This window comes from Podarcis melisellensis, assembly GCF_964234715.1.
Source record: "Podarcis melisellensis genome assembly, chromosome: 2".
Classification (NCBI taxonomy): Eukaryota; Metazoa; Chordata; class Lepidosauria; order Squamata; family Lacertidae; genus Podarcis; species Podarcis melisellensis.
In genome coordinates, this window is record NC_138529.1 from 109,675,033 (window position 1) to 109,690,365 (window position 15,333).

The 15,333-nt window shown below is 46.3% G+C and overlaps 1 protein-coding gene and 1 long non-coding RNA gene across 2 annotated transcripts; one reads left to right on the forward strand and one right to left on the reverse strand.

The window, feature by feature from the left end:
- Positions 1 to 1,248: 1,248 nt before the first annotated feature.
- On the forward strand, positions 1,249 to 3,823 carry LOC309365275. Its single transcript, XR_014165943.1, has 3 exons — positions 1,249 to 1,384; positions 2,458 to 2,571; positions 3,649 to 3,823. It is a non-coding gene; the product is annotated as an uncharacterized lncRNA (long non-coding RNA).
- Positions 3,824 to 5,098: 1,275 nt separating this feature from the next.
- On the reverse strand, positions 5,099 to 13,340 carry LOC309365238 (lymphocyte antigen 6 complex locus protein G6c-like). The gene is made up of 3 exons (XM_081903471.1): positions 13,093 to 13,340; positions 7,372 to 7,488; positions 5,099 to 5,676 (listed from the first exon to the last, which is right to left on the reverse strand). Exons 1-3 carry the CDS (start codon positions 13,142 to 13,144, stop codon positions 5,471 to 5,473), a joined length of 375 nt encoding a protein of 124 aa, XP_081759597.1. The 5' UTR covers positions 13,145 to 13,340; the 3' UTR covers positions 5,099 to 5,470.
- Positions 13,341 to 15,333: the final 1,993 nt, after the last annotated feature.

Sequence of the window (15,333 nt, forward strand, 5' to 3'; positions counted from 1 at the left end):
ACGTGTTGCGTTGGGGTCTGAACAGGCCCCCCCTCTGTTGCTGGGCGGGTTACTATGGGTGACCATCCGCAGTGATTGGGCGGTTGGGTTACTGGGCAAATTTCGGTGTTGCCATTTAGGGGGACGGACCGAAGGTTATAAAATCAAGTCACACAGCACTGACTGGGCTCTTTTGCTGTGTGCATCGAATCACCCGCCCACCCTCCCTAATCTAGGGCTATTGCGTTGACCTTGCTATGCCTGTCATGGGGTCGTCTGCCGTTGGGGCAGGGGCCTGGTAGGAATTTTGTCCATCTGGCTGATTGGCTGGTGTCATTTGGTTTTGCCTACTGCGTAGCAAATCGTCACAACTTGTAAGGTTGCAGTTAGGCATTGGTTAAAAAATTGGTTGGTGGAGGGGTAAGGATTGGCGGTGCCTGCCCCTCCGATGCTGCTGCTGCAAGGGTATTCCATTAAAGGAATCCAAGGGCTTGCCATTCTTTCGTCCGTACCCCTGAATGGGGCCGTGCAAGCCCCCGGGAGCATGCGGGGGGGGGGGGGAATGAGGGTCTGATGCCCAGCTCCATGCTCTCCCCAATATTGTTTTCCCTCACTGGCTTTCGCTGGAATCCAGAAGTCAGTTCTGTGCCTGGGCGTGGGGACAGATAGTCATAACCAATGCCTAAGCAACCACTCACATTTATGTATTTTAATAAAGTTGTGGTCAAAATTATGCCAAAAACCTTAAACAAAAATTACATGTGAATTGTGAATTATTTAGGGGTAGCTTGGGGGACCTTGACGCGCAACTCCTGGAATCTTGTACTGCTGTGAAGACTGGAGAATCAAGGAATCATACAATTGTAGAGTTGGAAGGGACCCTGGCGGTCATCTAGTCCAACCCCCTGCAATGCAGGAAGAGGTGCGTAAAATCTTGTTTCACTTGGAGAAAAGACGACTGAGAGCTGATATGATATCTGAAGGGCCATCTCATGGGAGATGGAGGATGGAGCAAGCTTGTTTTCCGCTGCTCCAGAGAGCAAGATAGAGATAGATGGATACACGTTTTGCAGATTAATGCAGATACAGGACAGAATGGACTTACGCAAAGTTGATAGAGGTGGAAACTTTGTCCAGACTTGCTAACTGGCACCGTTTAGCAACAGTGTCTGCCAGCATTTCTGCCCAAAAGAAAACATTTGCACAGCACACCTTTGCCCCAGACCTCACTGGCTGCTTCCAGAGGTCAGAGGGCACAAACTGGTAAGCCAAAGAACTCTAGACCTTCCTAATATTCCACGGCTCCGTTTTCATTCTTGATATTCACTTGGGAGGCTGTGTGCATTATTCAGGATGAATCAGATCCTCCTCCTTGGGGCCTCTATGCTGCTCTTCTGCTCTCCTGGTGAGTGTGTGTGTGTGTGTGTGTCTGTGAGAGAGAGAGAGAGAGAGAGGGAGGGAGAGAGAGAGAGGGAGGGAGGGAGGGAGGGAGGGAGGGAGGGAGGAAGGAAGGAAGGAAGGAAGGAAGGAAGGAAGGAAGGAAGGAAGGAAGGAAGGAAGGAAGGAAGGAGGTCTACAGAGAAAGTAAGCAGAGGTATGCATGAGTTTCCAAGTCCTTTGTGAGCCTTTTTCCCTTGAAGGTGCAGAATTGGAAAAAGTTCTGATTCTGTACCTACGTATGTATTATATATTGTGACCTACACATCTGGAAAAAGTGACCTGCTTTGCCATTTTAAGGATAAAAAAATTGTGGGGATGGTAAGTTAAGTTCTTGAGGGAAGCAAGCTCTCGTCCGACAGGATGTCTCATCTTATTAATTATCTAAACTGTGCAACAGATTTCATTCTGCTTTATGTGTTTTTATCTTTCGTAATGGCTGTCAGCCAAACAAACAAACACATACTCTTTGTGTTTGTATGCATTGTACGTCCCGTAAACAGAACGGATGGGGTTCAGTGCATGAACAAATTCGTTCCATGGAGAGACTCCTGCTCACAGAACAGGTTTTGCCCTTCCTCTTCTCCCCCTTGCGGCCGCCTGTGCCGCTGGCTCTCATCTGCCTTGGGGTGTCCTCCAAGCATCCAGGGCAGACTTGGGACGGAGGGCAAGGAAAGGCAAGCCTTGTTGTGTGAGTCAAAGTCCACTCCACTTGTGTGCAGCACTGCATCTGCAACTGGCACTTCCATTTTGGTGACCCAGAAGTACCAGCTTCAGGCTGAAGGTGGTGCTTGTTTCTTAAGCATCCCTGGTTACAAGAATCCATCCTTAAGGTTCCCAAAGGGTGGGGAACCATGAACACACCCCAATTTTCAAAGAGGGAGGAGGGCAGACACTTCCTTGGCTTACGGCGCTCAGAGCCACACACGGCTGCTCCCAGATTATCCCCGTCCACCCCTTCTCCTGTTTTTCACCCTCGTTCCCGCATGAGAAAGCACCATCTCCAAGCCCTCACTTTCAATAACTTCTTTTCAACCTCAGCCCAAGGCCTCGTGTGTAAGCTCTGTAATTCCGGAAATGGCAAGGCCTGCTATTCGACAGAAGAAACGTGCAAGATTCGCTTTGGAAAGTGTTTCACGTACACCAGCTACCTTGGTAAGACCTGGCGATAGGCCGCAGCTCAGCGGTAAAGCGCCCTGTTCCCAGCATCTCCAGACAGGGGTGGGAACGGACTCAGCCAGGAATCCCAGAGGGTCGCTGCTAGTCAGGGTAAGTGGCCCTGAGGCGGATAGGCCCACAGTCTGACACAGCCCAAGGCAGCTTCTTAAAGCTGTGGATTCAAACCAGAAGCTGCTGTAACCCAGTCAGGGTGTTGGGTGATGGTGGTTTACAAATAATAAAGGGCCTGGACGCGAGTGGCACTGTGGTCTAAACCACTGAGCCTCTTGGGATTGCCGATCAGGTCGGTGGTTCAAATCCCCACGACGGGGTGAGCTCCTGTCGCTCTGTCCCAGCTCCTGCCAACCTAGCAGTTTGAAAGCACACCAGTGCAAGTAGATAAATAGATACCACTGCGGTGGGAAGGTAAATGGCTTTTCCGTGCGCTATGGTTTCTGTCACGGTGTTCCGTTATGCCAGTAGCCGTTTAGTCATGCTGGCCACACGACCTGGAACCTGTCTGTGGACAAAGGCCGGCTCCCTTGGCCTGAAAGCGAGATGAGTGCTGCAACCCTATTGTCTCCTTTGACTGGACTTAACAGTCCAGAGGTCCTTTACCTTACAAGTAATAGCATTATTCTTATTATTATTTCAGTGGTACCTCCACTTACATTCCCCTCTACTTACGTATCCTGCGGGATACGTACATGGCAAACCCGAAAGTATTTTTCTGGGTTTCGCTGCGTGCGCATGCGCAAAAGTGCTCTATGTGCAGAAGCGGTACCTCTGGTTGTGAGTTCCTTGGGATGCGACCAGAGCTCCGGAACGGATCCCGTTCGTAACTGGAAGTACCACTGTATTATTATTATTATTATTATTATTATTATTATTATTATTATTATTTCTGGGTGTATCCATAAAAAGACAAGGAAATGGAAGGTGGCCTTCTGGATTATGTCATCCTGGTTTTTCCTTTTGACATGTTGGAGGGCATGGAATTGTATGTTGGCCTTAAGCTGATCATGACGTCACTCGTTTTTCTCCTTGGTCATATTATTGTCTTTTCCCTCACAGATGATGAGCTCTATTTCATGAGTTATGGCTGTGTGAGTGATGAATATTGGGAATACTGCAACACAGTTCAAAAGGACGGAAAATACACACACATTGATTCTTGTTGTGACACCGACAAGTGTAATGGGAAAGCCCTACCTCTGCCTCGTGGCGGAAATTAAACTGTGGAGAGGATTGCCAATGGCTGCAGTTGTCTTTACTCCACCCACCCCGCTGTGTGTCTCCTGGAAAAAACGGGATTCTTTGCTCTTACGTACCCAATGCCATCGTCTGACTCACACATTGCTACCTTTGGTCTACAGAATACCATTCTCCTTCCCACACATACATACCATCATATATATATTTATCACTATTATATATTTTGGAAAGCAGTTTGCCAATCTGTCCGTCTGCTGCCTATAGGTTCAGCCACCTCTAGAGATATTGTTATCAAACTTGGCGTGAGGGTTCCTGAGGTGAGGGGTGGTGTTTGCAGTAGCTGTTTGGGTGCCGACCGCCATTTTGAATCAAGATGGCAGAGGCTAGGTACGCCTCTGCTCTTAAGAAAGTGTAACCAAATTTTGCAGCCTGACTCCAGAGATAAAGGAGAACGTCTACGTTTTGGACACAGTCAGATGCTATTTTGAGTCAAGATGGTGGACTGGGCTGTTCAGAAATTTTGCATGGTGGTTCCTGAGACCAAGGAGCAGGTTCTGTGTTTTAACCACCAATTTCAGAACTGCACTGGTTTGGGGGTTTCTTAGAATTCCCGAGAAATGCCTGTTAAGCGGCAGCTGTCCTTGTCTTCTTTGGCATGTAGGCCATGTGTTAAGAACATGAGTTTTATTTTTATTTTATTTTATTTTTATTTACCTGGCGCCACCAGTCTACAATGTGCTTTCCAGAGTGCAAAACCCACTCTGCCCCTAAGGAGCTCACAAATTTAAAAATCTGATGAAGGGGAAACAAAACAGGGTGTGGAGGAGAGGTGGGCAGGGGTGAATAAGGAAGCCACATCCTTCAGTCTGTATTGCACCTATTTAGGCTTAATGAAGACACGGAGCAAGGCATGCAGGCCTTTCTGCTTGGCTTTACTTTCATCATCAGTTTGAACAAAGCAGAGAAGAGTTCACAGGTACAGTCTAAATCACCTGGTTTTGGATTTTCAAAAGCTTATTGGTAGGTGGATGACGGATGGAGAAATTACAAGATCTCCCTAGGCCACACCCCCTCTCCCCAGGACACACACACTCCACCACCTCTCTCTATCTTCCCTTTGGGCAAGCAAGAGTGTGAAGGCACATTCCAGTCAGCAGAGGGTGTGGAGGGGCGTGCGAGTGTGTCCATAAACGATCCTACTGTACAAAGGAGGGGAGGAATTGCACCCGTTGCTCCTCCCACTTTTGCCTCTGGCCCCGCCCACCACTGCCATGTGGCCCCCAGAAGGGAATATGGTGCCCAGTCTGGAAAACAGTTTCCCCAACCCTGATACACAGAGTAGGCAAGGCCCTACATTCCTGTGAACCAACAAGCCAAACACAACCCACACCAGCTATGCTTGTCAAAGCTCCCCAGGTAGAGTAGAGGGAAGAGGAGACTGGTGGACCATTGCTGATGGTCCTCTGGTGGACCATTGCTGAAGGCAGGCAGGTTGCATTGGGCTTGGAGGGTCCACAAGTTAACCAAGCCTACAGGAGAGGCAGTGAGCGAGGTGGGAAGATTTGAAATCCGCACATGCGAGGGAAATTTTGGCACATGGGCACACGCCGCAGGCTCGAAGGAGGTCGAGGTGATGCAGAGGGTCTGTTAGTGGGAAGAACATCACTGCTACTCCTCGATCTTAGTGGGCCAGCCACCACCCCAGGGCCAAGCTGAGGCCAGCGAAGAACGGGAGACTGGGATTGGTCGAGGCTGCTCCATTGCACAAGTCGAAGTTGCAGCACGTACGGTTATAGTTCATGTCAAAGACGTTGTCCCTCTGCTCAGTCTTGTTGCAGAGCTCTGCGTACTTGCCACAGCCGTGTTTGGTGAAGAGCTTTATTCTACCTGGTGGGAGAGGAGGAAGAGGTGTGTGATGATGATCATAGAATCATAGAGTTGGAAGAGACCACAAGGGCCATCGAGTCCAACCCCCTGCCAAGCAGGAAACACCATCAGAGCACTCCTGACATATGGTTGTCAAGCCTCTGCTTAAAGACCTCCAAAGAAGGAGACTCCACCACACTCCTTGGCAGCAAATTCCACTGTCAAACAGCTCTTACTGCCAGGAAGTTCTTCCTAATGTTTAGGTGGAATCTTCTTTCTTGTAGTTTGGATCCATTGCTCCGTGTCCGCTTCTCTGGAGCGGCCGAAAACAACCTTTCTCCCTCCTCTATGTGACATCCTTTTATATATTTGAACATGGCTATCATATCACCTCTTAACCTCCTCTTCTCCAGGCTAAACATGCCCAGCTCCCTTAGCCATTCCTCATAAGGCATCATTTCCAGGCCTTTGACCATTTTGGTTGCCCTCCTCTGGACACGTTCCAGTTTGTCAGTGTCCTTCTTGAACTGTGGTGCCCAGAACTGGACACAGTACTCCAGGTGAGGTCTGACCAGAGCAGAATACAGTGGCACTATTACTTCCCTTGATCTAGATGCTATACTCCTATTGATGATGATGATGATTTATCATTTATACCCCACCCATCTGGCTGCGTTTCCCCGCCACTCTGGGGGGTTTCTGGCAGAATATTAATAATAATAACAACAATAAAGCTACAAAACATCAAACATTTAAAACTTCCCCAAACAGATGTGAAGGAAGGAAAGCTCCTTTGAGGAGGCACTTTCAGCACCAAGCAGCTGATCGCTACTGGAAGGCCACCTTCAAACAGATTTGCCATAACTGCCGATCAGCTGAGTGGCGGCTACTGCCAGCCTCCTCTGAACTTTGACTGGTAGTTGCCGGGAACCCCTTTGAAGTCCATTCAGAGGGAACTGTTTGAATCCACAGCACTTTTTCTGAAGGGGGAGGGGAAATGCTCCATTTGGAGGGAGCAGTTTGAATGCAGGAGACCTCTGCAGAAGGAAGAATGCTCTGTCAGAAGGCAACGTGCCTCCGGATTATCACAAGCAGGAGGGTGCTACTGCAATCATCTCCTACTTGTGGGGGGCGGGGTCAAGAGTGGCACGAGGTTGACTATTGTGAGAATCAGATGGTTGGCTCGATGGGCCTTTGGTTTGGTCCGGCAGGTCTCAAATGATTTGGGTTTATTATTTTTTTAAAAAAATCCAGAAGTGGCTCAGTTTGTACAGCATGAGTCTCTTAATCTCAGGCTCGTGGGTTCAATCCCCACGTTTGGCAAAAGATTCCTGGATTGCAGTGGGGGTTGGATGAGATGAACTTTCTTGGTCCCTTCCAACTCTACACGGCTATGATTTTATGAAATCCAATCCTGTGTTACAGAGATATTTGGAGAGATCTGAGTGCTGCACCCTTTCCTTTGGGGGAGGGGGGTCATTACTCACCACTGCACAACTGAGATATCCCAGCACTGCCTTGACCAGAAGTTTTGGGCTACAACTCCCATGAGCCCCAGCCAGCATAAGGTTGTGGAAGGAGGATGGGAGGCTGGGATTAGCTGGGGTGGCTGCGTTGCAGGGGGTTGGATTAGATGACCTTTGGGGTTCCCTTCTAACTACAATTCTATGTATTGTATGCTCAAACACCAGAGGAATCTCTCTTTCCCAGTCTCACCTGTATACACTTTGGTTGTCTCGCAGTACTGGCCCTCATCGGCTTTGCAGGGTTCATCGGAATCGAAGCAGAGGTCGCCGACTTTGAATTTACAAACTTTGCACATCAGACCTTGTGCTGAAAAAAAGAAGAGATAGACGTGCCGTGGTTTCGGTTTTAGGGGAGGAAACCGCAGGAAGCTCATAAATCTTCGCTGCAAAAGGATGCCTGTTTGCCCTGTGTTGATAACACAGCTGTGATTGTAGCGAGGTGTATTTAAAAAAGCAGCCACAACGAACTCTTAAAATGCACTGGGTGATATTTTAACACCGTTCATATTCAGGGCAGATCTGTTAAAATCCATACACCTAAGTAATTCACGTTCATTCGTTTTGGTGGGTCTGCTCTTGAGTATGATGTAGCTGGATAAACCTCATACTTTTCCCCACCCATTCCTGAATCTTTGAGTGGGACTTTGAACCTTGGTCACTCTCCTAGCAGAAAAGACAGCTACATATTCCTGCATTGCAGAGGGTTGGACTAGAATCAGCGGTTCTCCACCTGTGGGTCCCCAGATGTTGTTGGACTACAACTCCCATCATCCCTGAGCTCTGGCCTTGCTAGCTAGGGGTGATGGGAGTTGTAGTTCAACAACATCTGGGGACCCACAGGTTGAGAAAGGCTGGATTGGATGATCCTCAAGGTCCCTTCTAACTCTACAATTCTATGATCTCTATGAACTTAAGGAGGGTTCGGAGTAATGCCTATATAGCTTTGAGCAACTTGGAAAGTTGGGTGGGTCATAAATCTTGTAAACAAACAACTTCATTTACAAGCGTTCTGCAGTCTGTTTTAGTATGTCTTTGTGTGTGTGTATATCTTTTGATTAAAATAAAAGTTACCTGAAATTAAAAAATCAATACAAAATATTTTTAAAAAACTAAATGCAAAGTTGATTTTCTAAATATTTCTATTATTTTCTGTTAACCTAAGACAGGTCAAAGGCAAAATGCTAAGAACTCAACATAAATAAAAAAAGTTAAACGCTGAGAGTGCCCCTCCCTAAACAATAAGAAAAATAAAGTTTTAAAAGAAAGAGGTAGACCAGGACGTCCCAAAAGAAAAGGCACACATTTGTGAGAGAGTTTAATCAACACCACTGAGAATGCTCTAGGATAGCAGCACATGAATCATTGCTGGGATTAACACACATGGTAGAAGTAGCAGCAAGCTGGAACTGGGACAAGAACACTCTGGTGAGAGGCATTTTGCTAATTTGCTCAAGCGACTCTCTCCAGCTTTGAAGCAGGTCCTGTGGAAACATTGTGCTCTCTTTCCCAACAGTAGATTAATTAAAAGCAGCAGCAACCGCCCCCTTCATAGTGTGAGAGGCACTATGCTTCAAAATGCCGGTGGCTGGGAATCGCAAGTGAGGTGTGTGCTGTTGCGCTCGCATCCTGCTTGCAAAACTTTCCACAGGCATCTGGTTGGAGATCGTGAGAGAAGGATGCTAGGCTAGATGGGCTTTGGGCCTTATCCAGTTCTTCTGTTCCTAAAGCAGAAGGCTTCCTTTCTCTGCCCAGCTTAGAGCATGGATGCTTCCCGTCGCAGTTACATGTACCAGAAACCTGTCAAACATTCACGTCATGCAGTGAGACATGAAATAGGGAACCGATAGGCAAGTATGCCCAATCCACAAAAAGTCCTCATCTATCAATCAGCAGCATAACCTATAGTAATCCATCCTGGGTCAATTCCTTGTAGGTACAGTGGTACCTCAGGTTAAGAACTTAATTTGTTCCGGAGGTCCGTTCTTAACCTGAAACTGCTCTTAACCTGAGGTACCATTTTAGCTAATGGGGCCTCCCGCTGTGCCACCAGCACACAATTTCTGTTCTCATCCTGAGGTAAAGTTCTTAACCTGAGGTATTATTTCTGGATTAGTGGAGTTGTAACCTGAAGTGTCTGCAACCTGAAGCGTCTGTACCCCGAGGTACTGTACCACTGTATTATGTTCTGGAAAAAGGGGATTCCCTCTAGCCGTTGTTGGGCTAGAACTCCCGTAATCCGTGGCCATTGGCCATGCTGGAGCCGATATGAATTTTAGGTCTGACAACAACTAGAGGGCACCACATTGACCACTCATGAAAATACATAAAATGGAGTTGAGCAGACCAGATCCGTGACCAGTTCCTGATATGGGTAATTTCACTCACTGAACTGCAATATTTTGAAACAAAGTAAAAAATTCCTTCCAGTAGCAGCTTAGAGACCAACTAAGTTTGTTATTAATTAATAACAAATTTAGTTGGTCTCTAAGGTGCTAACGGAAGGAATTCTTTTATTTTGTTTCGACTACTGCAGACCAACAGGTTACCTACCTGTAACCTGCAATATTTTGATTACTGAAAAGAGAGGTAATCTTGGGTTTTCCAAAATAAAGTCTGATGTGCAGAACTGTATCTAAACATCCTCCTCTCCTGTCCTTTATTCCACAGTATTGTAGATCTTTTGTCAAATGGTTAAGATAACCTCTTAAAATTACAAGTCAATTTAAAAAAAGAGGATGCATGTTATCATAGGCACTGCCCAATAAGGACTGCATCATTTCTGTGCAGGGGTGGAAAGGGCTAAATAGACTGTTTTAGGCAGATTATTCCGTGGTGAAGTGTTATTACAACTAGCATCTTCTTTCATTCTAAATACAGAGGTACCTTGGGTTACAGGTGCTTCAGGTTACAGACTCCGCTAACCCAGAAATAGTACCTCGGGTTAAGAACTTTACCTCAGGATGAGAACAGAAACTGCACAACAGCAGCAGGAGGCCCCATTTGCTAAAATGGTACCTCAGGTTAAGAACAGTTTCAGGTTAAGAACAGACCTCCAGAGCAAATTAAGTTCTTAACCCGAGGTACCACTGTACCCAGCTCAATAGTTCTTTGATCACATCCATGTAATACACTGACAGCACTTTTAAAGTGGCTTCCTCCAAAGGATCCTGCAAACCACAGTTTACCCCTCACAGATCTACAATCCCCAGCATCCTTAGCAAACCACAGTTTCCAGGGACATGTGGGGAAAGTTGAGTGTCTTTAACGTATGGTATGGATGCGGCCTATGTTTTATGCAAGCAGTTTGGAACAGGGGTGGGGGAACTATTTCAGTCCTTCTGGGAAACGTTTTTGAGGACCATAGTGGGCAGTTTGAGGTGTGGCTGCAACCATAGTTTCGAGATGCCAGGAATTTTGATTGGCTTTTTATGCTCCTCATCTTTTTTTCTCTTCCAGAATGGGCTTCCTTCTTTTACAGAGGGCAAGGTACTCGTGAGACACCTTTTTATAAGACTCTGTTTTTCAGTGGCTGAGTCATTCACCCCTCCCTAGCACAATTACCAACACTCCCCTTTCCTAAATGAATGATGCACCTGTGGTTAAATGGGTTGTTTTCTGAGTTCTTCAAAGCTCCAAAGCAATGAAGATTCCACACCCAAACAGATTTCTCCAGCAGGCAGCACTGGATATTATGGTTAGTGCATTTATTTTCCATTATGGAATATGGCAGGTGGGTGGGTTAATGTTGAGATGAAGGGCGATAACTGTTGTACCTGGAGCTGAAATGTGAACGCTGTGAAAATCCTAGCTCCTCCATTGTGGGCTGGATGTGCTGAGCTCAGAAATAGATGGAAAGATTGCAGAAAGGGACGAAGAGTAATGGAATGTGTGGAGATGTAAGCAGCTTGGAGAGATTTCCGAGATTGTTAGTGGTGCCTGGATATGTTGAGGAGGAGCGACGCCTTAGGCACACCTGTATGGAGTCCTCTTCCTCTCCCAAGAAGCCCAGGCAGTCCTTTAAAAATGGGGTCCATGAGACATTTCATGAAGGTGTTAAAATCAGGGAAGGGAATATGAAGGGAGAGGTTGTCTCTGGAACATTGCTTGATTTGTTAAAAGTAACTACAGTGATATCTCGGGTTACAGACGCTTCAGGTTACAGACTCCGCCAACCCAGAAATAGTACCTCAGGTTAAGAACTTTACCTCAGGATGAGAACAGAAATCGTGCAGCGGCAGCGGGAGGCACCATTAGCTAAAGTGGTACCTCAGGTTAAGAACAGTTTCAGGTTAAGAACGACCTCCGGAACGAATTAAGTTTGTAACCAGAGGTACCACTGTATATGTCACTTCTCATAAAATATAATGGCCTTCTACAGCTCTCTCTCTATGTGCGTGCGCTCATGTATATAGATATATACACACACAATAAATAACAAAACACTATTAAAAACAATGCAGAATAATCATTAAGATGATTGCCTTATCAAAACTCATTAAGTAGTAACAGTTTTTGTTTGTTTGCTTGCTGGCATGCTTGCTTGCTTGACTCAAAAGAGCCTCCACTAGAACTGTCGTAAACAGAAAACGATAAACCTCCAGCAACACTCACAAGGGGGCGAAAAAGTATCCTTATTCAAAATTTCAAACTTAACATGAACACAAGTTAATGCCTGGCTCACCTTTCCGTTCACAATCCTTTAGATTCACTTTTTTTTTTTAAAGGGAGGCAGCCAGTGTTAGTCTTACCCAGAGTAGACACATTGAAATTAATGGACATAACTAACTTATGGCTAATCAAGGGTCTCCTCTGAATATGATTTGGTTGGATCCACCCCTATGTACTCCCACTAGTAAAAGGTGAATCGGTTGATTTCAGTTTCTGTCAGCATTTCATCTTTTCAATTAGATCCAGCTAAACACATTTCCAATTTAGCATTTTTTAAGTGTCCTCACAAAAACATTCCCGCAGGTCATAAAATGTGTTTCTCTGTGTTATTTGCACAAATAGACGCAGGTTGTGCACACATTACCCTAATGCACACATTGTTGTATCCATTACTTGCTTGGAGGACTGCATTGCAAAATTCACACAGGTGAGATGTTTCGGAAGGTGCAAATTAAGTAGTTTTGCATTTAAATGCTCCCTGAGATGACCTTCTCTCCTTTCCCTAACCCCTGCGCACACTATAACTGCCAGAGCTTGTGATGCTGAACCACCAACACCACATGGACCAGAATGGCAAACCGGAGCCAGCTACAGATATATTATTCTCTCCAGGTGAACTCCTGGAGTGTAGACGAAATGAGGGAGATAAAATGCCCACTCATTCTCCCTCTTTTCTTAAAACTTAATTGACTACAGTGGTACCTCTGGTTACATACGCTTCAGGTTACAGACTCCGCTAACCCAGAAATAGTGCTTCAGGTTAAGAACTTTGCTTCAGGATGAGAACAGAAATCGTGCTCCGGTGGTGCGGAGGCCCCATTGGCTAAAGTGGTGCTTCAGGTTAAGAACAGTTTCAGGTTAAGTACAGACCTCCGGACGGAATTAAGTACTTAACCTGAGGTACCACTGTAGTCTGACATCTATCTATCTATCATCTATCATCTATATCTATCTATATCTATCTATCTATATCTATATCTATCTATCTATCATCTATCTATCTATCTATCTATCTATCTATCTATCTATCTATCTATCATCTATCTATCTATCTATCTCTATCTATCTATCTATCATCTATCTATCTATCATCTATCTATCTATCTATCTATCTCTCTCTCTCTCTCTCTCTCTCTCTATCTTTTTTTTTACACAATCCCTTTCTGTTCACTATTATTTGCACACACACACACACACACACACACACACACAGCCCTCCTTTCTTATAAAAGCTGGCACTTACCAACTGAGCAGAAGATCAGAATGGAAAATCCCAGGAGAAGGTACTTGTTCATCTTGATAAATGTCACAAGAGGGAAAGAGAGAGGAGGAGACGATGATGGAGAGGCGGCGAGGAATGTGCCTATGGAAATGGCAAGGAGGCTAAGAGGAGAAAAGCGCCCAGCTCAGCTCTTCTGCAACAAGGACTCTTTCAAGTAGGGCTTCAGAGAAAAGAGGCGTTCTAGAATGAAGCCTTTATTCTCCTCGAGGTTTCGGGGAGCATCCAATGGAAGTGGGAGGGGAGGAGAGACACACCTTTGGGAGAAGAAGAGGAGGGTGGGTGGTTACATGGAAATAAAATGCAGGTGCAACTGACAGCAAATTTCCATGATCGGGAGACACGAATGATGAGTCCACACCCACAGCAAATCCTCACACCACATTTTACAATTCCTGCTATTCTCTGAGCCATGGCTTATTCATAGGAAAGGAGTGGAAAGGAGTCTAGTATCTGGGCTGGTGCAGGAATTGACAACAACAACAACAACAACAACAACAACAACATTTTATTTATATCCCACCCTCCCCAGCCGAAGCCGGGCTCAGAGCGGCTAACAACAGTAAAATAATACAGCATTCTAAAACCAATTCATTATAAAATCAGTTCAAATCAAATTGATGGCAACCGCTGGGCTAGAGTTCTGTGAGGATTACAGAAGGAGGGGGGTCAGGTTGTGCCTTGGCCAAAGGCCTGGTGGAACAGCTCTGTCTTGCAGGCCCTGTGGAAAGATGTCAAGTCCCGAAGGGCCCTAGTCTCTTGTGACAGAGAGTTCCACCAGATTGGGACCACAGCTGAAAAAGCTCTGGTTCTGGTTGAGGCCAGCCTAACCTCCCCGTGGCCCATGACCTCCAAGATATTTTTGTTTGAGGACCGTAAGGTCCTCTGTGGGACATACAGGACACGCGGTCCTGTAGCTACGAGGGTCCTAGACTGCATGGGGCTTTAAAGGTTAAAACCAGCACCTTTAACCTGATCCTGTACTCCACCTGTAAGACGAGACCTGATGGAGCAGACCAAAGTCCCATCTAGTCCAACATTCTGTTCTCATGGTGGTCCACCAGATGCCACCAGAGCCAGCATGGTGTAGTGGTTAAGAGCGGTAGACTTGTAATCTGGTGAACCGGGTTCGTGTCTCCGCTCCTCCACATGCAGCTGCTGGGTGACCTTGGGCCAGTCACACTTCTCTGAAGTCTCTCAGCCCCACTCACCTCACAGAGTGTTTGTTGTGGGGGAGGAAGGGAAAGGAGATTGTTAGCCGCTTTGAGACTCCTTCGGGTAGTGATAAAGCGGGATATCAAATCCAAACTCCTCCTCCTCCTCCTCTGGGGAACCCACAAGAAGGGTCTGAGTGCAGTAGCATCCTCACCAGTTGGGATTCCCAAAAAGTGTCATTCAGGGACTTACGCCCTCCAACTATGGAGGAGGGACATAGTCACTGCAACCAGCAGCTATGGAGAGACTAGAAAGCAAGGACACACTGTGGTTTTCCACCTTGTGTTTGCACACCAGGCATCAAAGATCTGCGTAGCTGACCATCTGCCATGGATACAAAGCCCCCCTCTTGTATCCTGACCCCACCACCACCATCGCAACCTGCTTGTTCAACCACGTCATGCTCTGGCTTAGACAATGTCAGACTTCAGGGAATCTGAACCCCACGGCAGGCTGTCAGTAAAGAAGAAGAAGAAGAGTTTGGATTTGATATCCTGCTTTATCACTACCCTAGGGAGTCGCTCACAATCTCCTTTCCCTTCCTCCCCCACAGCAAACACTCTGTGAGGTGAGTGAGGCTGAGAGACTTCAGAGAAGTGTGACTGGCCCAAGGCAGCTGCATGTGGAAGAGCGGGGAAGCGAACCCGGTGCACCAGATTACAAGTCTATCGCTCTTAACCACTATACCACACTGGCTCTCCAGTAATGGAAAGACAAGAAGCTCTTACCAGGGTCTTTTATTCAATAGTCACAGAGAGAAAGGTAGAAATGCTGTCTCTTCGATAATGGTGTTGCTCCAAGTAATTTCCTCACACACACTCCTTCTCTTCTCGGTTGTCCACAGTCCCACCTCCCTTACGGTGTCTGCTTAGGGACAGTCAGGCAGTCAAGTTTATTGCTTATAGCCAAAGGCTGCTGCAATGTATACAATGTCATTCCATAAAATATATACTAGTTTGATACAAAAACTTAAAACATTTACATGGTCAA